At 48.8% G+C, this 24,437-nt stretch overlaps 1 protein-coding gene across 3 annotated transcripts in view; it reads right to left on the reverse strand.

Annotated features, from left to right (window-relative positions):
* Positions 1-784: 784 nt before the first annotated feature.
* RANBP10 (RAN binding protein 10) overlaps positions 785-24,437 on the reverse strand; it is a 58,490-nt gene continuing 34,837 nt past the window's right edge. For 2 of the 3 annotated variants that reach the window (XM_090260954.1, XM_090260953.1), the window contains 11 exons: positions 18,847-19,014; positions 14,033-14,055; positions 11,897-12,081; positions 9,156-9,268; positions 7,555-7,663; positions 7,296-7,444; positions 6,895-7,102; positions 5,797-5,918; positions 5,137-5,282; positions 4,715-4,826; positions 785-4,266 (listed from right to left, as the gene is read on the reverse strand). In XM_090260954.1, coding sequence (XP_090117080.1) covers positions 4,136-4,266; positions 4,715-4,826; positions 5,137-5,282; positions 5,797-5,918; positions 6,895-7,102; positions 7,296-7,444; positions 7,555-7,663; positions 9,156-9,268; positions 11,897-12,081; positions 14,033-14,055; positions 18,847-19,014 — 1,466 coding nt within the window. In that variant the 3' untranslated portion in view covers positions 785-4,135. The remainder of the gene's footprint in view (positions 4,267-4,714; positions 4,827-5,136; positions 5,283-5,796; positions 5,919-6,894; positions 7,103-7,295; positions 7,445-7,554; positions 7,664-9,155; positions 9,269-11,896; positions 12,082-14,032; positions 14,056-18,846; positions 19,015-24,437) is intronic. The other variant, XM_090260952.1, reaches the window with a different exon arrangement.

Here is a 24,437-nt window from a genome sequence, read left to right on the forward strand (position 1 = left end):
TTTTCCAGGGATACCTAGTTAGTGAACAGAACTAGGATTTTGGGAACAAGCTCTTTCTCCTCAGACTGACAGGAACTTAACCTCAATACAGTATTCCCTCACTTAGTGTGGGTATTATGTTCTAGACCCCCCTGCGACAGGTAAAAATCTGCAAAGTAGGAACCTTACATTTATTTTAGTATTTATATATATTTTAAGGCTTTATAAACCCTTCCCACACACTTATAAACCGTTCCCAGTCCCTTATTAACCTTTTCCACACTTTTATAAACACTACTTATGTTCTTAAACATATTCTACACTCTTAAACCTACGTAACAACGTACTTATACAGTACTGCAAAATCCCGCGATATAGCAAAAAATCCGTGATAAATATAATATTTTTAAAAATCCCGCGATACAGTGAGCCCGCAATAAGTGAACCACAATATAAAGGGACTACTGTATCCCTCAGAAAAGCTCTTTTTTACTGTGTAGTGTTTGGGGTGTATGTTATTTGCAATGTTTTAAAATCTTATTTTGAAGGTAGGAGGTCCTGAGGCCCAACTTTTTGACGTTGTATTTGCTTTTTCTTTGTCTCAGATAAAAGCTGTTTCTGAAGCTTAAGTACCTATCCTCTTTGGGGTGCTGAAAACATCCCAAGTCTTTAGAGACCTTAAGGCACCAGGGGCCTAGGCACTTGTGAGGTAGGTTGAGAAGAGGCAAAACCCTCCCGGACACTGTATACCACACAAGGGGTGCCAGCCCCAATAAGACCAGAACAGAGACCAGATACTCATAACTGCTCATGATGTGTATTTTAATAAAAATAATTCTGTCAAAATACAACAGGAGTTTTTCATTTCTCAAGTACAATTTAATAGGATGATTTGTGTTAGACTTCTCTCTAAACCCTCCCACACCCACGAGTTTCATGCTAATGCCAAGTATCAACTTGCGAGGACAAAGGCAGAACCAGTGTGCACAATGTGGAGGATGTCTGTGTCAGCTGTAGTTACTAATGGAGGAGAACCCTATGCAAACAGGTGGCGTCTCGGGCAGCCAGAGTCCACAATCTGGCCACAGGTCCGGGTGCACAGGACTGGTGGTCACGTAGGGCTCTGCTGCCCAGCTGCCACACAGTGTGCATACCTGAGTTGTGAGCAACCATAGGAACTTTCAGTTCTAACAGTTCTCTGCCTCATCTTCTTTGTGCTTGCTTAAGGGGTAGGAAGGTGCCGAGTGGCCGAGCAGTCCCCACTTCTCCATCTCTTGGTGTCCCCTTTTTGAAGGCCTGCATCCAGCCACAGACCCATGTGGGTGGAGATTGGGGTTCTGGCTTTCTTTGTGTGATCTGCCAATTTCCATCCACTCTGGAAGGAGCAATCTTTTGGTGGCACAAGGGGAAAAGGTAAGTAAGGAAGGCTGCTTCCCCAGGGCTGGACAACCCAACAGGGCTAACTCTTTCTCCTGACCCTTTGGGTCATGTCCAGTTTTTCACTGGATCTCCTCCCAGGTGCTTTCCCCCCTCTTGGCTCCTGGAAGCAGACTGGGAGGACTGGGCATGCATAAGGGGCTCCTCTGGCTGGCAGGCAGGCCTGGACTCTCAGCAAGACAATGGGCTCAAGCAGCTTGGTTTTGGTCCTCTCCACTGCTTGTGGGGCAAAGGCTATGTCCCAAAGGTAAGCTGTCCAACTGGGACAGAATGCCCCTCTGGAGAGGAACAGAGTAAACAACTTGGACTCAGCTGAAACAGTGAGATAAGGCACAGAAAATGGGGAGATGGCCATGGGTACTGAGTGCAAGCCAGGAAGATACCCAACCCCAAGCAGCACACAGCTGTCCCAAGCCCTTCTGGACCCTCTCTCTGATGTTCTACAACCCAAACCCAGGCACCTATCCCCATCCCTGACACACCCCTGAAAGTACCAGCTGCTCATACACTGCTGGAGGCCTTCCTAACACTGCGAGCTTAACCCCTCACCTGCCATTCAGCTTTAGGACTAAATAGCGCTGCCTAACCCACAGGGATTAGGTTAGTCCCAGCTCTGGTGCAAATCTGCTGTGTGACTTTAGCCAAGTCACTTAACCTCCTGGACCTGTTTCCTTATCTATAAAAGGGAGAACTGGTGGAGCAGATGTTCTCTGAACACCATTCCAGCTGTAAAAGCGCCTGGTTTTAATTTCCAAACCTGCTTGACTCTGAACATTTTAACAGACTGATATTTCCAACCTATGGGTTTGGGGGCTAGGCATCCCCAGCCCTGCACAAGATGAGTTTCCTTTACAGACAGGACAACTCCCTGATGGGCCATGGTCTGTGGGCTGCCAGCTGCCCTGGTGGGGACCAAGAAAAAACAGCAGCCTATAGGGTCATGTCCCAAGGCAGAACTCTTAAGAGTACAGGGCCAGGTACTTGACCTCATCACCAGCAGCTGGTCCAACTCAATAATTTCTCTTATTGTCCAGCTGTGCGCCCAGCAAGGCCTGATGGGCACTGAATCTCTCAGGACATCCCCACCATTCCTGTGTCCACTGACAGAGAGCAGAAGCTTGTGCAGGACAGATCCAGGCAGAAACTGGAAATTCAACTTCTGACCTTGCCCCTTTGCAGGGGCTTCTTGTGTGCTCCCTCCCACTGTGAAGCCAGTGGGGAACTCCTAGTCCCTGCTGGTGTTCCTCTGGGTATACCTCCTCCTTTTCTTCTTCCTGGCTGTCAGTCCTCACCACAGACAGCCCACCCATGTCCTGGAAGCCAGCTTAGCCCTTCCTTTCTTGATTCCCTGATGGCAGTACCATGACTGTTTTTGCCCCACCAGCTTCAAGGATTCATCTGACAGGGCTGGTGGGACATTTGTAAAGCCTATAAGGTCCCTTCCTCTGGCCAGCAAATACTCAGAACTGTCTTTCCTAAGAGTGGCTGGGGCCAAACTGCAGGGAGTTGCCTGGCACAGCTGCAGTGAGTCCTGGCCTAGGGGTCAAGGGTTCCATCCACTCGAGAGACCGGCAGCTCAAGAATCTGCCTCCACAAGGTCCGGGCTTCTCAACAGAAAGCATTGATTCCATCAGAGCTGTGCAGAGGCAGTGAAGATCCAGGCAAGACAGCAGCCTCTGTCCTAGGAATGGAGACTTCCTCTCTGCAGCCTGACAGGCAGCAGCTCTCAGTGTGAAGGCAGGTAGTTTCCAGGCAATCAATTTAGAATAAATGAATTATTTGGCCATCTTAACAAGAGAAGGAAGGATGTTGAAAAGGAAAGAGAAAGAGGTGCAAGGCAGGCAGTGAAAGGCAGGGTAGAATGGTAGATAGCGTGCTGGCCAAGGACCCTCTACTCCCTTGCTTTGCTGTGTAGCCATGGGTCAACTTCTCTCCTTCTCTGGACCTCTGGCCCTACAGTTCTCTGCTCAGTCCAACTCTTAGGGGCCTGGGGACCCATACCTCCTAGATGCTACAAACCAGCTAAGCCTGACCGGCCCACTAAGTGTCCCCGACCCCAAAGCCTATTGGGCTGCCCTAGGCTGCAGCTGGACCTGTGGCTCAACAAAAGGAAGCCTGAAATAAATCACTTGGCTGAGGTTACAGAGATGATTCTTTTTTAATGAATTGGACTCAAATAAAAACATATGGTGTCTGGACAGCCTCACCCAAGAGGTGCTGGACTAACACTACGATAAATACTGTGTCTTTTTGTAATATATATATTTATATATATATATAATCTCATTTTTTTACTTATGAAAATAATAAGCTATCACCAACTTGGATAGGCTTCATCACTAAATTAGCAGAAACCAGCTCAGCACAAACTCTCCAGAGATAAATACTGGTGGCTCAGTCATGTGGAAAAAAGATTAAAAAACTCCAACCCCTTCTCAAAACAAAACCCCCCTTTCAAAGTAGAAGGTGCTACATGAGAGTAACCAGCCAATACTGTGTCATAGGCCGCTGCACGTGAAGGGGGGTAGGGGGAGAGAGACTGAGGTGGGATAAAAGGAAAAAGGAAGGAAAGGAGAGGAAAGGAAGGTGAGGAGGCCAGGCAGGAGGAGTGGACTCTGCCCATGGCTTCCAGGTCCCTGTGCCAGGTGCCTATGGAGGGCCAGGCTGTTCCAGCCCTGGGGCCGAGGGAGGGCCAGGTGAGCTCAGCCAGCGTGGTCAGCTAGTGCAAGTAGTCGTCGACTCTGGCAAAGGAGCAAGATCCAAGGCCCGCTCGGGCCATGAGCCGTAGACACTCAGTTGCCTGGCCCAGGGCGAGCATCAGAGGGGGCTGCTTTGGCAGGTTCTGAGACTCTGTGGAGGAGAGACAAGGTCTAGTCACTGCCCTACTCAGGGCTTGGGCCCAGGTCAAAGTCCCCTTGGGAGAAGGTGGAAAGCACTGAACAAAATCTCTTGAAACAGAGTGTTCACCTGTCTCTGTGTATGTCCCAGCCACCAGGCCATGGCCCTGAAGCCATGCTGGATACCTGAGGACCTTAGCCTTCAGAGCAAAGGGCTGCCGTGGGCCCACAGTCACAACCTAGGGCCAATCACAATCCAGCCAGACAACTCAGCTGGGCAGAGAGAAGTCAGGATTTAGGTTCAGCCGCCACAGCCCAAGAGTCCTATGGGTCATGAGAGAGCTGCTAGGCAGATCTCACTACCCTGACTTGGACAAGCATCAGCAATTCCCAGGGAGAGAAGGGAGGGGGCCACCCCAGGCACTCATGGGCAAGCTTCTATTTTTGTTAGGTCCACTTACCTAAAATGGCGCTGTTGAGGGCAGCGCACACAGGCTCTCTCTGGATGGGGTCAAGCTGCTGGCCAACTGGGCAGCTCCAGGGGTCTGAGTATGCCAGCAGGCTAAAGGCATCCTAAGGGACAGGGCACTCTTGAGAGGACTGTGGTACACACCACACACATACTTCCACGGCTCCAGAGGACACGGAGCTGGGTGATGCCCAGTGGGGGTACAACACACCCCACTGTTGGGTCAGGGAGGACTGTGCCCTCCCCAGAGCCTACAGAGGGTGGTGCACACACTGGATGTCCCATTTCCCCTTGCAGACTTGACTGGAGCCCACTTTGTCCTGCTGCCGCTGTCCCGAGGGTCCTCCCAGAGTCACCCTGCCCCCATTACCAAATGGGGGCCCTCTCTGTGTGAGGCCCTGGCTTGTTCTGTACCTGTAGCATCTCCGTGTGGGCCAAATTCTTGCCATACTCCCTGCCCAGCTGCTCACTCAGTGCCTGCAACTCGCGGCCAAACAGGATTATCCTCTCTGTGGCAGCCTGGTTGCCCCCACAGAGCTGCCGCCGAGGATGCCCATCATCTGTACCCAGAGTCCAGCAGAGAACACATCAGGAGGTGTGAAGAGAGAAAGGGAGGACTTGAGGGGACCCCAAAGAGAACATGGCGAGAAGAACCTTGGGGGTGAGGGGATGAGCTTCGGCAGGAGGCAAGTGAGGGCTGAGAGGAGCATGTGGGCCACCCATAGCTGAGGTGCTCTCCATCCACCCAGCACATGCTCTGAGAGTCAGAAGACTCAAAAGCTTTCCCTCTTCCCACCCTGCACAGATGCATGAAGACTCATAAGAGTACCCACCCTCACCAACTCCTTCTGGCCTCAAACACAGGGGCCCTGGTATTGGCAGCAGATCGGGGCCTTCCTACCTCAAGCACCCATTCATGATTGGCTAAGGAGACAGTGGACCAGGTCTGGCTAGAGCCTCTCAAGCTGCCAAAGCCTGCCCGTCCCAACCCCCTCCCAGGGGGAAGGGGCATGTGGACTGTGGACTGAGTGTTGAGCCCATGGAATACCACTCTGGGGCACAGCTAGCCCTCACCCATGCTGGACTCGTCTGTCTGCAGGTCCTCGTGCTTGTAGGCACCATTGACGATGCGTGTGGACATGCTCTCCAGCACACCATTGGGGTAATGCTCCGCCTCCATCTCCATCTCACTGTCGCTGTGGAGAAGGGTTGAGACGGCAGTTGGTCAGGGATGTGGTTGGAGCAGCCTGGTGGAGCCTGCATTCAGGCTTTAGCCACAGGTTGCTGTGGGTAAACTGAGGGCCCCTAGGAACATGAAAGGACAGCTCTGGCTTCCCAGGCTCTGACACTTGGGCCCCTACTGTGATGCCACCTCTTCCCAGTGGCCTGTCATTTGATTCCCACTTTTGTCCCAATGCTGCCTCTATGACCCTCCCCTCCTTGATCCTCCTCCAAGTTGGCACCCTTTTAAATATCACCCCCACTCCCAAATGATCGGGGTGTGTGAGCCCCAATAGGGATCTCTGGGGCCAAAACAAGGTTAGCCCTAAGGCATGCCTAGTGGCTGCTAAAAGCCACCCATAGTCTGTAGCCTAAAACCCCTGCCTGCCCAACCTGGGTGATCACAAGCCAAGCCCAATAAAAACCCCTTCAGTATAGACTTTAGGGATTCTAAGGCCTGGCCTCCTTGAAAGAGACCATATCCTCAGCCTGGCAGTGTCGGCCCTTCTGGATAAAAACAGGGCCAAATAGCCCTGGTGGGGTAGCTCAGTTGGTTAGAGTGTTGTCCTGATATGTGAAGGTTGTGGGTTCGATCCCTGGTCAGGACACATGCAAGAATCAGCCAATGAATGCATCAATAAGTGGAACAACAAATCAATGTTTCTCTCTCTCTTCCTCTCCAACCCCGCCCCCCTTTCTTCTCTCTCTAAAATCAATAAATTAAGAATAACAACAACAAAAAGGCAGGGCCGAGTGAAGTGGCAGTTGAATCACTGGTAGGGCCAGAAGCTGGAGCCAATGCCTGGCAGGTCAGCAGCTACTACTGCAGGCACAGACCTGGGATGGAGGTAGGGGATGAAGTGTAGAGGTTAACACTCAAAAGACAGGCTGCAATGGGCCCAGGTGGCGCAGAGCAGAAGGCAGGAGGAAGAAGCAAAGTAAGGCAGGCACCTGGTCTCCTGGTTACTGGTGCTGCTGTGAGGCTGGGACTTGGTGGAATCTGTTGAGTTCGACTCGGAGTAATTGACGGAGGATGGGGATGATGAGGATGAGGACGACGAGGAGGAGGAAGAGGAGGAGCTGGGTGCAGGGTATTTACTGTGGTTCTGCTTAATCTTGGTGGATGCAATGCCATTGCTGCAGCTGGGACTGTCTGCACCTGTAAGCCAGGGGAGAGTCAGAAGAGGAGAGGCAACTTGCCATCAAGCGGGGCCCTGGGAATGACTACAGTGGTCCCATTTCCCTTCCCCCAAATCCAGCAGTGAACCCTAAGCCCAGCCCAGGGAAGAGTATGTAGGTGGCCTTTCTTCTCCACACCAGTACTTCCCAGAGCCGTCTGGAGAGTGGCTGACCTGTGTTGTGCATGTGGGAACTACTGGGGCCGTGTCGGGGGCTGAGGTTGGGGGAGCCAGGATAGCTGTCCTGGGACTTGGGGCTTCGGGAGCTCAAGCTGCGGACCTCACTGTCGGTCCCATTCACCATCTCCACAAATTGGCGGCACCTGCAGAGGGAGCGGAGCGGCACTGCTCTGGGCTTGGTCCAGGTTGTATGTTCCCACCACCAGCTGAGAAGGGCTGGGCTATGGGGGAGCTGGTAGGCCCCAAAACTTACTTGAGCATGAAGAGCAGGTTGGGGTTGTGCTCCAGCAGCCCTGGGTAGAAGCGCTGTGTGGTCTCAATGGCCTCACCCACACGGCCTTCCAGCACCAACTTCTGGATCTCTGCAAGGAGCAAGAACAAAGCAGTGAGGGAGGGCCTGCAGACCTTCCTCAAAGCTGCACACCTGCACAGCGCCAGCCCAGAGCGCAGGAAGGCCAACAGTCAGGTGGGCTCAGTGGCACGCCCAGCTAAGATGCTCACGGAAGAGGCTGAACAAAGAACCTGGCTGCCCAGCCCCACAACAGAGCCTGGTTTCTGCCAAGTGTTGGGGAGTCCTCAAAGAAGAACAGGAAAAAACAGAGCAGGGACTCGGCCCAGAGGCAAGAGGGTGAGTTTGGAGACTTGCTCCTGTGGAGTACAGGTCACCAGGGACCTGGGTTGGGAGAGAGGCCCTGGCTGTGGGAGCATGATCTGGAGATCGGCATCCAGGCAGCTTGGTGACCCTAGGGGTTCCTCTTCAGACAAATTTCTCTCCTTTCAGGCCTCACAGGGGAGTGGCAATGGGAGTGCACTGGTGTCTGGGCCCCATGTCAGGGGCTGGGACATGGGTCATCGTGAAGCCAAAACTGTAAGTTCTGACAGGGACTGTGTCCCAAACCTAAACGATGCTGAGCCCTAAAACTCCCCTCCTACATTGGTGTCTCTGATGTTGACACCTCTCAGGCCATTAGCATCTTGCTCTTGCCTTGGGGCCTGGTGCGCCTTGCTGGGAGTGACTTCTGGGTCTGAGGCGCTCATTCGTAGTCCCCAAGTCTGGGATCCCTTTCCGTCTGTCTGGCTGGGCGCAGCTTCTCTGGGAGACACAGACCCGTGCACATGCCCAGAGACAACAGGCTCAGAGAGAAGCAAGCAGGCACACACAGGCACACACCTTCACACACCCCCATTCCCCCTCACTCTTCTCTCTTCTCCCTGATGCTTTTCTGGGCTCAGTTTCCTCTTCCCCACACCCTCTTTCCATGTAAGCAAGCCCTAAGCAAGGTATACAGGCCAGTATGAACACCAGAAAAGTTTCCTTTGGCTGTCCACAAATGGCAAGACCAGAAGTGGGGAGCAGAGAGAGGTGCTACCACAGCAGCCACTGAACTGACTGATCACTTCAGTACTCTCTACGACCAGGAGCAGGCCGAACTATTCAAGTTGAGTAAATAGTGTGAAAGGCAGGACATTGGTCTAAGATACAAACACACTCTTTTCAGAAGACCATAAATAAGATGTTGAGTAGAACCCAGATTTTAGGGGGAAGGAAACAATGGTAGGAGTGGGATCCAGCCATGCCAGGCCCTGGCCCATATCGGGCCAGGAGAGTATGCTTTAGGGAGGCTGCACTTAAATATTCCCATGCTTCCCAACTGTCCATCTGGGCAGTGCCGTCTTAAAGGAGGGACAGAAGCAGGGTCTAAGGCTGAGTTGCGGCTCTGGGCTGGTCTTCTGGTGGTGAGGAACAGAGCTGAACAGACACCTGACAGGTTACCCAAGGCTGGCATGAGCCAGAGAGCAGAGTCAGGGACAGGTGAGGGATGGAGGGACAGGGAAGAGGAGAATCAGCCTTACTTTGTCTGTTCTTTATAGATGCTTGTTCTTCCTGAATTGGGGTTTCAGTCATTCGGGCAAAAGCCGTAGCTGTGGCACAATACCCATGATGCACCAGGTAGGATGAGACCATGCTAGAAGAAAGGAAATGCTCAAGGTGACACTCAAGAATTGCGTTTTTCATAGTTATAGAATAGTCACAGGAATGTAAATTATAGCATAGGGAATATAGTCAACAATACTGTAATAAACTAGGTATGGTGTCAGATGGGCACTTGAAATATCGGGGGGACCCCTTTGTATAGTATATGATTGTCTAACCACTATGCTCTACACCTGAAACTTAACAAAATAATACTGAATGTAAATTGTAATTAAAAATTCTTTTTAATATTTAAAAAAAAAAAGCTGCATTTCTCACTGACCACCTGATGGGACAGACAATCTCCCTAACCACATCTTAGAAGTGCAACCTCCACAGAATAAGTATAAAGAGGTTGAAATAAAATGAAAACTTCCCCCAGTGCTTATGCAGTCAGGCTGGGGGAGGGGCTGGTCTCCACTTCTGTCCTCACAGCTTGGAGGAGTGGCTGTAGTTTCTCTGGGATATGCTGCCCACAAGTGGGCAAGTGTGGTAACAAAAGAAGGCACATAGGCACATACCATCTTCTTACAGAAGCGGCTGCCTGCTGTGAACTGTGGCAAGTCCAGAGATGGTCACGTCTCTCTCTCTGAGGGCTTCCTAGAAAGGCAGCCTGCCAAGCAGTCTGGCAGCTGCCCAGCCAGGGAGAATGCATGCCACGTGCGTACCTTCTACAGACACAGGAGCTCCTCTCTGGGCTGCCTTGCTATGCCTGGCAGGAGCATTCTAGCTCATAAGGCAAACCTGGCCCTCAGGAATGCTGGTTCCAAAGGGTCATGCGGAGCTAACCCATGATCCAAGTTACTCCCAATACAACACAAATCAGAGGCCCAGGAAGCCAAGATACCAGGTAACAACAAGGCCAATAGGAACACAATTTTGGGGAAATAGTACTGAGAAGCCCAAAGCCCAGTGGCCATTTAATCCTTTCTAAAGCTGACTGAGCAGTGGCATGTGTGCACGTGTGCACTCACATGTAGAGCAGAAGAACACTCCCTCACATCTGATCTGTAAAGAAGTGAATACCTTGGTGTGTGCATATGTCTGATGGCATTATTATAATTGCCAAAAAACAATGCTGTCATGAGGAAGGCATGGAAGTTCAACTGTTTGTCCCTTTGTGTTTTACGGAGTAAATGAAATGATACACATAAAATGCCTAGCACAAAGTAAACCCTCTTATTATGAAATCATGTAATTATAATAATATTCTAAGTAAGAATTCTTATAATTTTATTATTACCATAAACACAAGGGCAAAAATTTTTGACAACACATGGCTCAGATGAGTCCATATGCATATCAGATGCCACTAAAATGTACGATCTATTTGATTAAATAATTCCACTTCTTGAAAGGGCACTATGAAAAAAAATCTTAAATAAGAAAACTCAATGTACCAAAGGGTTACCTACTTAAGCAAAAAGGAGGAAATAACCTGAACCTCCCCCCAAGGAAAGCCTCCCAAGGGGCTTATAGCAAATTTGTCTCCAAGATAATATAGCCATTAACAATGTTCATAAAACAAACACAAGTTATATGCTGGGGTTGGCAAATACTACATATGAACACACACAGGCACCCAGATACACACATATAAACAAATACACCCATGTGCTGATCCTAGGCCCTATAAGCTGAGAATATCAGTCCCTCCCCCACACAGCTGGGACAGCTCCAGCTTTCCCTTGCCCATCCCAGCAATCCTGCTATAGGGACTGGCACTGTGATGGCCCTCCCAGTACAAGCTTCTTGTTAGCTCTGGGGACTGGGAACCACACATAGTAGTGCTGCTCTTCCTGAGAAGGGTCTGGCCACCTTGCCCCTGCCTCAGCTCTCCCTGGGACCTGGTTCAATTTCAATCCCTCAAGAAAGGAAAGCTACACAAAGAACGCAGGGTGTGCCCAACCCAAGGGACCAGGGCAAATAGAAGCCCAGCCCTTCACTGCCTACCCTGGGGAGCCAAGCTAACAAGCTAACCCACCTCCTGGCAGAGTGGGTACTGGTCACTGCCTCACTCAGGCCTCCAACTGGTAAACGGAAGAGACCCAAACCTGGCCTCCCCTGGGATCCTCAGCAAGACTGGCCTCCAGGACAGTCTGGGAATTAATCAGCCAAGGGCTACTAGGCTGGTCCAAGGAAGGACTCTTTTCCTGCCACCACTGCCATGGATGTGTGGGACTTAGAGAAAGCTGACCCTGAGAGGTGAGCTCAGGCCAGAACTATAGCATGATAGATACTTACTATGATGAAAAGAAAAAAAAAGTCTACAGAGGAAGAGACCAAGCAGCACCCTAGGACATCCTCTGCAAAATGACCTGGGGAGGGAAAACAGCCCGGCTGGAGATAGGACACGTAGAGCTATCAGATCCAGTTGGGGCGGGGAGGTGGGCTGGGCAAAGGTTTAATTAACAGCAGATCTGGAGAACTGAGCAGGAGCCATCCATCAGATAAGGGGTAGCAGGAGAGCAGCAGATGGTGTCACCCTGGGAGAGCTTTCCAGAAGGAATGTTACCCACTGGAGTTCCTAAGAGTGGCTCATAGTAGTACAGGGGCTTAGAGAACAGTGAGGGCCCTGGGATGGGGCAGGGCTGGGTAAAGGCGGGAGCAGGGCACTCACTTCTGCAGCACTGCCTGCCACTCGCCAAGCTGGGCACTGATGGGGAAGCAGTGGACAGTGCCCTGGACCTTGGCACGCCATTCCCGCATGTAGTCCTCAATGTCAAACAGGAAGGGCTGCTGCCCAAAGTTGGCGTCCACAATCTCCCCGGGTGTCTGCAGGCCTACGGTGGGGTAGAGGTTGGCCTGAGGAGGAGAATGAAATGTCAGTCAGGCCCTGAGGGCAGTGGGGCAGCAGGCCTCGCCTCGCCTCACCTCCAGTGCAGAGCAGGAAGGCACTGGCTCCCACAGGCCGTTGCTCTGGCTTTGAAAGAACCGCAGCAAGGCTGCAGGAGGCGGGGCTAAGCCACATTCTGCCCACCTCCCTACCAGACACTATTCCCCAAAACTTGAGGGGAAAAAACAAAAGAAAAGCAAGCCAGGCTGAACATGGAGTCTCCTTTCCTGCATCAGAGGCTACAGTGTCCCCAAAGCCCAAAGCTCAAGGTGCCATTTTAGGACTCAGCCAGAGCACAGAAAGGCAGGCCGGGATCCAAGACCTTGCAGGTGTGCCCATGAAGATCTGCTGCAGGGGTGGATAATGGCTCCTCTCAGAAAGATCCAGGACCAAGGATCTCTTTGCCACAAAAAAAGGAGTATATGAGGAGGCAGGAAGAGATAGGGGGAGGCAGGAAAGGAAGAGGGGGAGCATGGCAAAGGGGGTTAGGTGGTTTAGACCCCCTGACACTGGCAAAGGGTAAAGAGAGGCCATTGCCCTTCCTGTCACAGACTCACTAAGAGGATCTTCTAGCCACTGAGGTTTGGGCATGTCCCTCTGTAGGGGCTCCCTGCTCTCCATCTATCCCCCGCCATGACCAGCTTTTGCCCAGTCACTCCCTCATTCACTGCCTCCTGTGACTTCCCTCTGCTACTGCCCACATTCATGTCCAGCTGTTTCACGTCTCGCCAGCCTCCTCCCTATTGTCACTGGGTCCCCAGTCCTCTCTTCTGCCTTCTATCCTCAGGCCATGGGTCATTCCTGAGTTTCATGGGCCTTTACTGCACACTGGGTTCAGCTCACCATGAGCTCTGAACCTACAAGACTTCTTACTTCCATGAACCTACAAGACTTCCTGCTTCCTTCCTTCCTTTCCCCTCCCAGCCTTCGTACCACAGGCAAAGCCTACCTCCTCTAGCAAGCCTTGTCTGCATCCACTCACTCTCTAGCATTTATCAACGTCTATTTCATGTCACGTCTCCACAACTAGACTTCCCAAGCCAGGGCCAGAACTCTCCTCCTGTGTCTGTTCACTCTGCCTAGGACCACAGCCCCTCTCTAGGGCCTCCAGGTAGGAGGAAAGGATTCTGATCCATAGACAAGAAGTTCTAACAGGATCCTGGGTGCTACAGTCTTGGCTTTAGAAGGCCCCACAGATCACAAAGATACTTCTTTGGGCATCATAGGGGTGCCCAGAATATCAAAGAAGCCACCAGAGTCAGCAAACCTTTCCTCTTTCCAGAACCCAACCAGGAAAAACAGAGCAGGGTGCCAGGCTCCCAGAATTCTGGGTAGAGATTCTGTATATGATGAGGCCCATGATGACTATTAATAAAGGATTAGGGTGAAAGAGGTAGGAATGAGCCTTGAACTAAGCCTGCAGGAATCCTCACCCCATTCCAAGAAGAGACAACCTTACAAAGCTCACCTCTCTGGCTCAGGGTTTCCTGCATGCTAGCAGGTTCGGTCCCCAAGGGCACTGGCTGTCCACAGGGATCTCTGATGCAGATACACAGGAACCTAACAGTTCAGGAACAATTCTGTACACTCTGCACCCTGTAAGTGTGTGTAAGTCACACAGAACTGCTCAGTCCAGCTGAGCCATAAAGCTGCCCTCATCTCCTCACCCCCAGCTGTCTTTGGAAATGCCACAAATCACTGTCACCTGCTAAGAGTCATGGAGGAAGACCAGGCCTTACTACTGGAGAGAGAGAGGCGAGCAGGTAACCCCTACTGGGACCATCAAGTAGACAGCACAGCACACATGCCTGGTTGCGGAAAGGAACAGACTCCGCACCCTGCACTTGCAGATACCATCATACCCCAACCCCATCAGCCCCCAAGAGTCTGAAGAGGTGGGGACCCAATAGTAGTACTTACCGGGAGATCTGTGAAGGCTACACCTGTGGAGGGAAAGTAACAGTCATCAGCCCACAGGGGGTCCATCACAACAGCTGGGGAGGAGCTAGGCACCACATCTACCCTATGGTAGAGGCCAAGCACATGTAGTTTTAGACCCTGCCCTTCCATCTGCTGAATGGCCTGGCCAGAAGTGAAGTCAGATACTTAAGTATTTGTCTACAGCTCTTCCACCCTTTCAGGAAAAATCTGTTAGAAAGGACTAAAATCCAAATGACCTACCCCTAAGGCCTTTCCAGGCCTGATTCTCCTCTCAATCCAAGACGCATTTATGGAGACCCACTATTATGTGCCAGGTTCTTTCCCATTCATTACCTCATCTGATCCTTATACCAATTCTGGGAAGCAAGCTTTCTATCCCCATCTTATAGATGAGGAAAGTAGATCTCAGAGGTTAAATGATTTGCCATGTAGTCACAAAACTACCAGAAGTGGTGGGGCTGGACTCATTCCTAGTCTGACACTCCAGTACCATGTCTAAGCGGACAGCAGAGTGGCAGTTGCCCGTTACCATCCCATACCCATCCAGAGTCACCAGAGCTTCCCAGTTGACAAAGCCCAGGTTAACACTGGCCTGTGTACCCTCTGAACTCTCCTGCCAAGAGAAGAGGTCGTGTTTCCAAGGACCTCAGCCTGAATCAGAAGTGAGGGTGGAGGGGAACGGGACCCCAAATATATGAGCAGGCCTGAGCAGGAGAGTAGCCTTGTAACAGCCACCAGAACACTCATGTTCCGCAGATTAAGAAATGATAGGGCCAAAGTAGACTGTCCCAAGGACTGATAGCCTTCCCATTTCTTTCTATAAAATCTTTTATCTTCTAGAAACTCCTGACCTTTTGGCCTGAAAGCTTCTCAAACCACTGATTCCTTAGAGCATCCAGTCTGCTCTCCCAACTCCACCCAGAAAAGAAACTGAAACCCCACAAGAGAGAACAGGTGAGGGATCGGACCATAGGTTCTCCCAGTAAACCTGGAGCCAGAATCCTGCCAGCCAGTCAGTCCACACACTATGTGCTTCCTCTGTGCTGGACACTGGGCTCAGGGTCTAACGAGAAACCATTTAATCCTTAGAACAACCCTGGAAGGTATATACTGTCGCCGACACTAGTTTACAGATGAAAACACCAAAGAACAGAGATTGTTTACATTCCTTGCTGGGCTACTTTGCTCTGCAGTGAATGAAGCTCATAAACTCCATGATCTGCCTACCTGAGGCCACTTCTGAGCCCCTCGTGCAGAGTCAGCAGTCACAGAACTGGCAGAATGAAATTTACGAGCCCCTTAGCACTCATGAGGAGACTTCAACATCCACCCTCCAGGTCTGCATGGGTCTCTGTGTGGCCAGGATGCTGCTGCTGTACCCCAGCTGATGGAGGAGGCCCACAGAACCCCGGAAGAATGGGGAGTCCAGGCTCTATCAGTTATCCACAGTGTGACATTTGGCAGGTTACCCAACATCTGTGAGCCCATCTGAGAAAATGGAATAACACTAATCTTGACCCTCAAGAGAGAAACTGAGATACTTTGTGAAAGCTGCTTCATAAACTGTGAGGTCTGTGTACAAGTTGGCTGCAGTTGTGCCACCAGGTGAGGCATCTGCCATACCGCTGGGCAGGGCATGACCTACCCAGGCTTACCAGCTCTGTCTCACAACGGCACTCAGGAAGGATAAGACCTTGAGGTGCTTCCAGGAGCACGAGGAAAGAGGCTACTCCACCTCCTATTGCACTGGACAAGGGCAAGACTGCTCCCCCGAGCCCTGCAGGTCTCTAGTAGCCTCTGCAAGGCCACTGTGATGAAAATATCTGACTTGGCCCAAGGGAAGGAGGTCCAGGCAAAGGTTCAGGATGCAAATAGGACACTCAAACTTGCTGAAAAGAAGTGCCCCGAGACAAACATAGGTTAGGGGTCACTGAGACTGAGGATATAAAGGAGCTGTGAGAGAGCACAGAACTGGATAAAAATGACTGGCTCTGCAAGTCCGTGGCCCACTTGTGGATGAGCCATCAGTCTCCCATTTGCCTACTAGCTCATCCTTCTGTCAAGTATCTGCTGAGACCTCCCAGGAGCCATGCCCTGCAACAGGCACTAGGAAATCAGCTGTAAGCCTGGCCTTCAAAGTGCTGCCGACTCAGCAGGAGAGATGACATGCACCTAATAATTACACAGACACCTGAGTAATGACATAGGATGAGTGCTGTGACAGAGGACAACAGAATAAATGAAGGAATGGGGAGGCCAGGAAGCTTCATTCTTCTCTGAAGGGGGAAAGGTTCTGAGGTTAGAGAATAGTGATTGGCTCATTGATCCTGTGTGAGATTCTGAAGCACATTTATTGATAAGCTAGCTTGGGAAAAGGAAATAAAATCATTAGAAGATTCACCAAGTAGTCTATCACTCCAAGCTCACTGCCTTTCCATTAAATTTCATGATTTAGAAAATGCAGGTGATATCCAATTTTTAGTAAGGTCTCAGTGGTATCCTTGTGGATGAGATAGAAAAACATGAGTTTCAAAATAACTAATGGAGCAATTCTTAAATGGTTGGCACGTCCCTGAACAAGCTATAGGCTAAAGGGTTTAAATTGCAACCTTGTTCTCCTCCAATATTTTTTATATCTTAATGAAAACATACATAAACACCTGGCTGGTGTCGCTCAGTGGATTGAGTGCCAGCCTGCGAACCAGAGGGTCACAGGTTTGATTTCCAGTCAGGGCACATGCCTGGGTTGCCAACCAGATTCCCAGCTGGGGATGTGCGAGAGGTAACCACACAGTGATGTTTCTCTCCCTCTCTTCCTCCCTCCCTTCCCTCTCTCTAAAAATAAATAATATCTTTTAAAAAAATACATATACAAACAAATTTATCAAATTTTAGGTTAATGCAATGCTGAAAAGAATACCAAATATTTGAACTAGAACAAGCAAGACTACAGAAGATCTTGATAGGGTGGAAAAATAGGCAAAATACTCCTAAATGAAGTTGAATTATAAGATGTATGAGGTCTTGCATGGGGTCCATAAAAACATAAAAACACTAGGAAGATGACTTTTTAGAAACAGTGTGAGGGTTTGGTTTGACATTAAGGTGGCCATGAGCTCCTTATGGAGCTGGGGACTTCACTGACAAAGAGTTCATGGGTCCTGGTACACATTTAGGGCCCAGAGAAGGGAGGTATTAATACACAGGGGACAGCAGGGTATGTCTCAAACTGTGGGTTCCACAGCAAATGCCATGCTCTGAACAAGGTGTGGACAAGCTGGAGAAATGTGAAGATGGTAAGAATCCACAGCAGAAGAGAGTGGGCCTGGCTGCAGAGGGCCGGTGAAGGGCAGCTTGGATAAAGAGTGAGAACCCACAGCAGGGGCCTCTGGGACTCTGACAGCAGAAAAACCAAGAGCTAAGGAATAGCTGGAATCAGAGAACAAAGTAGGGAGTCATGAGCCATCTTGAGACCTTGGCCTTGCCCTCTGGCTGCTAACTCCTCACCGGCTGGATACCAGCAACTGCAGCTAGGTAGCCATGGATTTCAGAGGAAAGGTTATCTGATGTCACCTGAGGCAGCTACACAGTATCTATGCTATGCGCTGGATGCCCAGTCTGGGCTGTGGCATCTGACTGCCTTGTTGAGGAATGCTGGCTCCTGATCACACAGCCCAGCCACCAGCAAACCTGATTTCCAACATGTCCCTTGATTCTGAATGGGATCAACTCCTGGACAAGCCACAGAAGGGCTATGGGGAATGGCAGACCCCTTTTAACTGCCCCTCAAGCGAGTGGGTCTCCTAGGAATTGAGTTCCAAGTAAAAAGCCCAAATTCTTTTCCTGGCAAGGCCTGTAGCTAGCCTAGCTGGTATGGTTCTGCCAAATCAGAGACTTCTGCAAATCTAAGCAAGAAGGCCCAGCAGGTAGGCACCACCTAAGCAGCACTCTGGCCAAGGGGTCCTCTCACCCAAGGGCCAAATACCAGTCAATCCTAGTAAGGCAAGTCATTAGGACAGCCAGTCTCCCTCTCTCTCAAGTTCTAACCCTAAATTTCTACACATGTACAGGATTGCCTTTCCAAGGGATCCTCCAGGACCTCCTCAGCCTCCCTGATTGCTGCTACTCCTGGGTTCCTAATCTCAGGTCAGAGCACCCACTAGTTCAGCCACTTTCCCATCTTGCCTCAGGCCACCTGCCTCTTCTGCTGGCCCTTACTCCAGTCACTCCATCCTTCTCAGTTTCATCAAAACGGCCTTTTTTAAATATAAGTCTGTCCAGGTTGCTATTAACTATAAGCGGGCCAGAAGAGATCTGGCCCCATCTGACTCCAGCCTGTCTGTTTACCTCCTGTACTAAAGCAGCCGTCACGATTGCCCCATAGCAACCATCACCCTGAGTGTCAGAAGGGCCAGACAAAGTCTGGGCCCAGGCCACAGGCATACAAACCACTACCACTCGAGTATGTATCTGGGACCCTCAAGCTTCTCACCAACCCCAAACAGTGCTCCAACAAATGTCACCCATGCCAGAAGCATGACCATGACAATGCTGCCCTCTCAGCACTGACCCTGGGCTCAATAAATGACCTTGAATGAATGAATTAACAAAGAGAATGCCCATGCTACCCTCCCTTCACCTTACAGGGCTCCAATGCCTGGAAATAGCTGTAGTTCCCCAGAGCTCAGCAAAGGACCTGTAACACTGCTTTGGCTTCAAAGCCTACCCTTGGGTCTCTCACCAACCAAAGTGGCTCCACAGGGTAAACCCTCCAAGGTCCCCTATGTACCCACCAAGGCTGTGACCATTCTTAGTGTAGAAGCAGGTGCCGTTGATGAGGTTGACGCAGCAGCCAATCACATCTCCTGTGGTGAATGTGGGACCATAGGGCTGGCCAGTCCCCGAGGAGCAGAAGGAATGCCCATCATCTCCATGGTAACCATAGGAATGTTTATCCCAACCTGTGGGGTAAGAGAGCAGCCACAGCTGAGTAGAGGTACTTGAGAAAGAAGCAAGACAGCCACAGAAATGCACCCAGGTCTAAACTCCTCTCCCTAACCTGCCACCACTTCAGTCAGCATTACAGGGTCTGGCTGTGCCAAATGAGCAGTGAGTCCAGCAGCTCTCCACCCATGAGGGGCTGAGACGGCCCCACTGAAGAAGCCCAAGCTGTGGTTAGCAGGAAGCAAAACCATGAGTGACCTGGAAGGGACTACTAAAGCCTGTGCAACAAGAAGACAGGTACAAGAAAGTCCCAAGGAGAGGAGACTTGAAATGAGCCTCTGAGGTGTATCATGGTAGGTTTAAAAACATTTTTTAATTGAAGTATAATTTATATGAGATTCTCCCTTTTTAAATGACAGTTCCATAAATTTCAACAAATTTTAACACATTACCACCACCACAATCAAGATACAGAATATTTCCATCACTCCAAAAAGTTTCCTTGTGCCTCTTTGCAGTCAATCCCCCCCACCTACCACAGTCCCTGGCAACACTGATTTTTGCTTTTATGGTTTTGCCTTTCCCAGATGTCATATAAATGGAATCACAGAATATGGAGTGTCTTGTGACTAGTTTTTTCACTGAGTATAATGCATTTGAAATTCATACACACTGTTAGATGGATCAGTACTTTGTTTCTCTTTACTGCTGAGTACTCCATTATATGGATACACCACAGTCTGTCTGTCCATTCACTAACTGATGACATTTGAGTTATTTCCAATTTTTGGGTCTTGTGTATAAAACCAATAAATATTTACATATAACTCTTGGCACGGGCATATGTTTTCATTTCTACTGAGTAAATACTTAGAAATGGTACTGCTGGGTCATAAGATAAATATATGTTTAACTTGATAACAAACTGCCAAACTGTTTTCCAAAGTAGCTGTACTGGCTTGCATTCCCACCGGCAATGTATGAGGCTCCACATTCTCACGAGCACTTGATATTGTCAGTTGTCTTTTTTTTTTCCTTTTAGCCATTTTAGTAGGGATATAGTGGTTTTATTGTTGTTGTTGTTGTTGTTGTTTTGCGGGGGGGTATGTAGTGGTTTTAATATAATTTTGGATTTAATTTGAATTTCCCCAATGACTAAGGATGTTGCACATCTTTTCATATACTTATTTACCATTGGTTTATTAGAAAATTATTGAACTGTCCATTCAAATTTTTAACCTCTTTTTAAAAACTGGGTTGTGTACCTTATTAAACCATAAGTATTCTAAATATGTCTTGGATATAAATTCTTCTGTGTATTTTGCAAATATTTTCTCCTGGTCTATAACTTGTCTTTTCATTTTCTTAACAGTGTTTTTCAAAGGCCAACTAAGATTTTGATTGGGATTGTGTTGAATCTATAGGTCAATTTGAAGAGAATAGATAGCATAATAATATTGATTACTCTAACCCATGAATATGGCATACCCCTCCATTTATTCAGGTCTTCTTTAATGTGTCTCAATGATGTTTTGGCAAATTTATATCTAAGTACTTATTTTTGGTGCTATTATTATTTTTTTAATTTTAATTTCCAATTTTTTTGCTATTATAACAAAATTTAATTCATCTGGGGGGTGGAGAAATGGGGTCAAGGTTTCTTTTTAAAGTAATAAAAATGTTCTAAGTTTAATTATGATAATTTGCATAACTCTGTAAACATGCTAAAAACCAGTGAATTGTATGCTTTAAATGGGTACATTTTACATAAATGTTATCTCAATAACATTTTTAAACATACACACATATCTTTGATATATTATATATTCATCCAATGTCCTGCAACCTTGTTAAACTCACCAATTAGTTCTGGTAGTTTTTAAGAAGACTCTTCAGAATTTAAAAAATATATTGTCTGAGAATAAAGACAGTTTTATTTCTTCCCTTCAACTCTGCATGCCTTTTATTTCTTTTACCTGACTTACTGTACTGACCAGAACTTCCAATACAACACTAAATAGAAATGGTGAGAGCAAAAGTTTACCAAGATTTATATAGTGGAGAGAGTGAAGGAGGTCATTCCAGGAGGGAGAAGAACAGGTAAAGGCATAAATACAGGTAAAACAGGAGGCTGTGATCTGTAGAGGGGCCTGCTTGCTTGGCTAAGGGACAGAAATGGAGCCCACAGGGCCATGGCAAGCCCAGGACCCATACAGGGTAGGCAAGCTGAGGGGCTGGCGGGCAGGCCTACTCCCCAGGGCAGCCCTTCAAGTGATTTTTTCCAGCCTCTGCTGCCTCCTTGGTGTCTGAAAAACATGCCCATGTGAACATGCTTGCTTAATGATAACCCGCCCCTCCCAAATGACATGGGTAGGAGAAGCTCTCCCCTGGAAGGGACAGTTCAGTGGGGCATGGTGCTTAAGGATCTGAGTGGCTCAGAAAGGAAGGCAGGGCTCAAATATTCACTCTGTGTGGTGTGTGTGCACACACTGCTTGAAGACATGGGCTGTGGGCAGCTCTAAGAAAAGGTGTGGGGGTGAGAAGAGATGGGTGACAGGTCCAGGGGTTGGCCAAGGAGACTGAGGGTAGAGGTAGAGCTGACAAGACCTTGGAGCCCAGACTCTGTCCTGCATTCAAACCAGAGGACTCAAGGGCAAGTTTCTCCTCATAATCACAGCATCCATCCCAAGCCTTATGTACCCTAAGCCTCATGTCTTCAGCCAGGAGCCCTCTGGTTAAACAAAGATTTTCACCAGAGCCCACAGTGGGAACCAGACCACAACTGAATGGCTCTCACTAATGCGTGCAGGGCCCAAGGCCCTGCTGCTTCCCTCCCAGCATCTTCCCACCACATCACAAGGAAACCATCAGGAGAACTGTTCAGGACTGGCTCTAAAGGCCCAAGGCCTAGACCTGGAGCCAGGCTCTGTTTTCACCTTCCCAATTCCCCAAGGACACTGGGACTGCCTGGCTCAACCCAACTTCTAAGCTCCTTATGCCTAGGATTGCGAAGGCCTTACTATATTGCTGGTGGGTACACAAATCATTTGACCTCAGGAAATGACTCTCTGGGTCACAGTAATGCCCATTCCCCCACCGAGAGGCAGGCTGATAAGGCAATCATAGGCAAGGCCTCTCCTCAGGCTTCAACACAGGAAGCCCTATGGCTCCTGGTGGCAGCAGCTGTAGCAGCAATTGCTTCCCTGGTCTACAGAAGGCCATAAAAGAAGAATGACTACCTGGACAGCACTGAGGATCAAAGTTACAATCATCCCTCCAAGTTTGGCTCAGACTGGGCTTGGTGGCCCTAGGTATGCCCATCAGCTTCCCCTAACTCAGGATCCATATCCACACCGGGCACAGTAGTCCTCCCTCCCCTCCCTTCCTGCATTCCTCAGATGCAGCATGCGGACTTCCCACGTGTGACTCAGCTCACTGACCACAATGTAGCAACCTGTTAGGAAAACACCGTAATAACCCTGTGTGTTTGGCACAAGGACTACCACCTTTACCTCACCAAGAGACTGGGGGACTTGCTAACAGCTGAGAAGTGCCAGAGCTGGGATTTGAACCTAAAGCTTTAGGTTCAAAAACCCACATCCTTCCTACCACAGGAACTGTCTCATTTGTGGTGGTAACCACCCTGGCAGTGAAACCATCTCCAGGCCCTTGCTCCATCTGAGTGATCAGAGGCATTGGTTTTAGGGAGCTATGGGCCTGGGATCTCTATCTTGTAGTGAGTCAGAGGGCCGGCAGGCCAGCAATAAGGGAAGGCCCAGACCTCAGCCCTAGAAGACACAGGCACTGCCTGGTGCCTCCTGTCGGAAGGCCACAGCTGCCCAGCTCTGCTTTCCAGGGCACACCCACCGTCCTGCCTCACCAAGCAGCCATGGCCAGCAGACAAGGACACATAATTCCACCCAGCCCCAGACCATTTCTTACTCCCACAAGGATGATCCTGAGTGGTGAATCTTTTATGCAGAGTTCACTATCTAGAAGGTAGAAGACATGAGCTGCAAGGTTTCCTTTTTTAGCTTTCTCAGATTGAAGCAGTAGGTGCTCTAGAAAACCTAATAATAATGTAGCCATTTGATTTATCAAAACTAGTGAAATATCCTAGAAGAATCATTTCCTCCTTAGTTGGTGACTCAAGGAAATTTGAGAGAGATTTTTATCTCCATGTATGTAAGCTCATAACTTCCACCAAAACAACATATGTTTACATCTTCAAAGGCTTAAAATAAAAAATTTAAGTATTTTTCATACTTTCCTCAAAAATAAACTATATAATTATTTTGACAAAACTACCATAGAATTTTTAGATTTTTAATTCAAGCTAGAAACATGGATTTAAAAATTTTTTAGAACTGAAGAGCTCAATTAAAAAACAAAATATTTATTTAGCCCTGGCCAGGTGGCTCAGTTAGTTGGAGCATCAACCTGTACACCAAAAAGGTTGAGAGTTCAATTCCTGGTCAAGGCACATGCCTAGGTTTCAGGTCCAATCCCTGGTTGGGGGTGCCTGCAGGAGGCAACTGATTGATGTTTTTCTCTCTTTTTCTCTTTCTCTCTGTCTCTCTCTCAAGTCAATTAAGATATCGTCAGGTGAGGATTAAAAAAAATTTTATTTAGAATCAATTCAGGTTTCAGAATCACTTCAGTTTGGCTGCAAAATAGATACATTTTCCTGTTCTTTTCCCCCCCTAATTCCCAAATGATTTATCTATTATATAGATTTGCTCAAAGGAAGAAAATTCAGTCCCTGTGGTACACTGAATAAGGCCTCCCAAAGATGTTCCTGGCCTAATCCCCAGAACTGTGAATATGCTACTTTACATAGTTAAAAAAAAAAAAGATTTTACATAAGTGAGTAAATTAACGCTCTTGAAATGGGGATATTATCTTGAATTATGAGGTTGGGGGTTGCACAATGCCGTCACATGGGTCATTTTAAGAGGCAGGCAGGAGGGTCAAGTCAGAGAAGGTCATGTCATGATAGAAGCAGAGACATATTGGAAGATGCGACATGCTGGCTTTGAAAGAAGAGGATGGGGCCAGGAGCCAAAGAATGTAGGTGGATTCTAGAAGGCAGAAAAGACAAGGAAACAGAGTCTTCCCTAAATTTCAGAGAGAATACCATCCTGTTGACATTTAGGACTTGATTTTGGGACTTCTGTCCTCCAGAAATGTAAGGTGACTGTTTTAAGCCACTACTATTGTTACAGCAGTCATAGGGTACTCATACAGTCCCCTATGGCTACAAAAGGCACCGACCATCCGGAAAGACTAGTAAAGAGAAGCAACACTTCAGCTCCTTGTCTCTTCATAGTGCTGTGAAGTTAAAAGCTTTAAAAATATATATATATATCAGGGCTGTAATGTATCTTCAAATGAAGCTATCATGTTATAGCCAGTACTTTCCCAAACATAATTAAGAGTC

The sequence above is a fragment of the Furipterus horrens genome, unplaced genomic scaffold (genome assembly GCF_987537825.1).
Source record: "Furipterus horrens unplaced genomic scaffold, mFurHor1.1.pri manual_scaffold_13, whole genome shotgun sequence".
In the NCBI taxonomy this organism is placed as follows: domain Eukaryota; kingdom Metazoa; phylum Chordata; class Mammalia; order Chiroptera; family Furipteridae; genus Furipterus; species Furipterus horrens.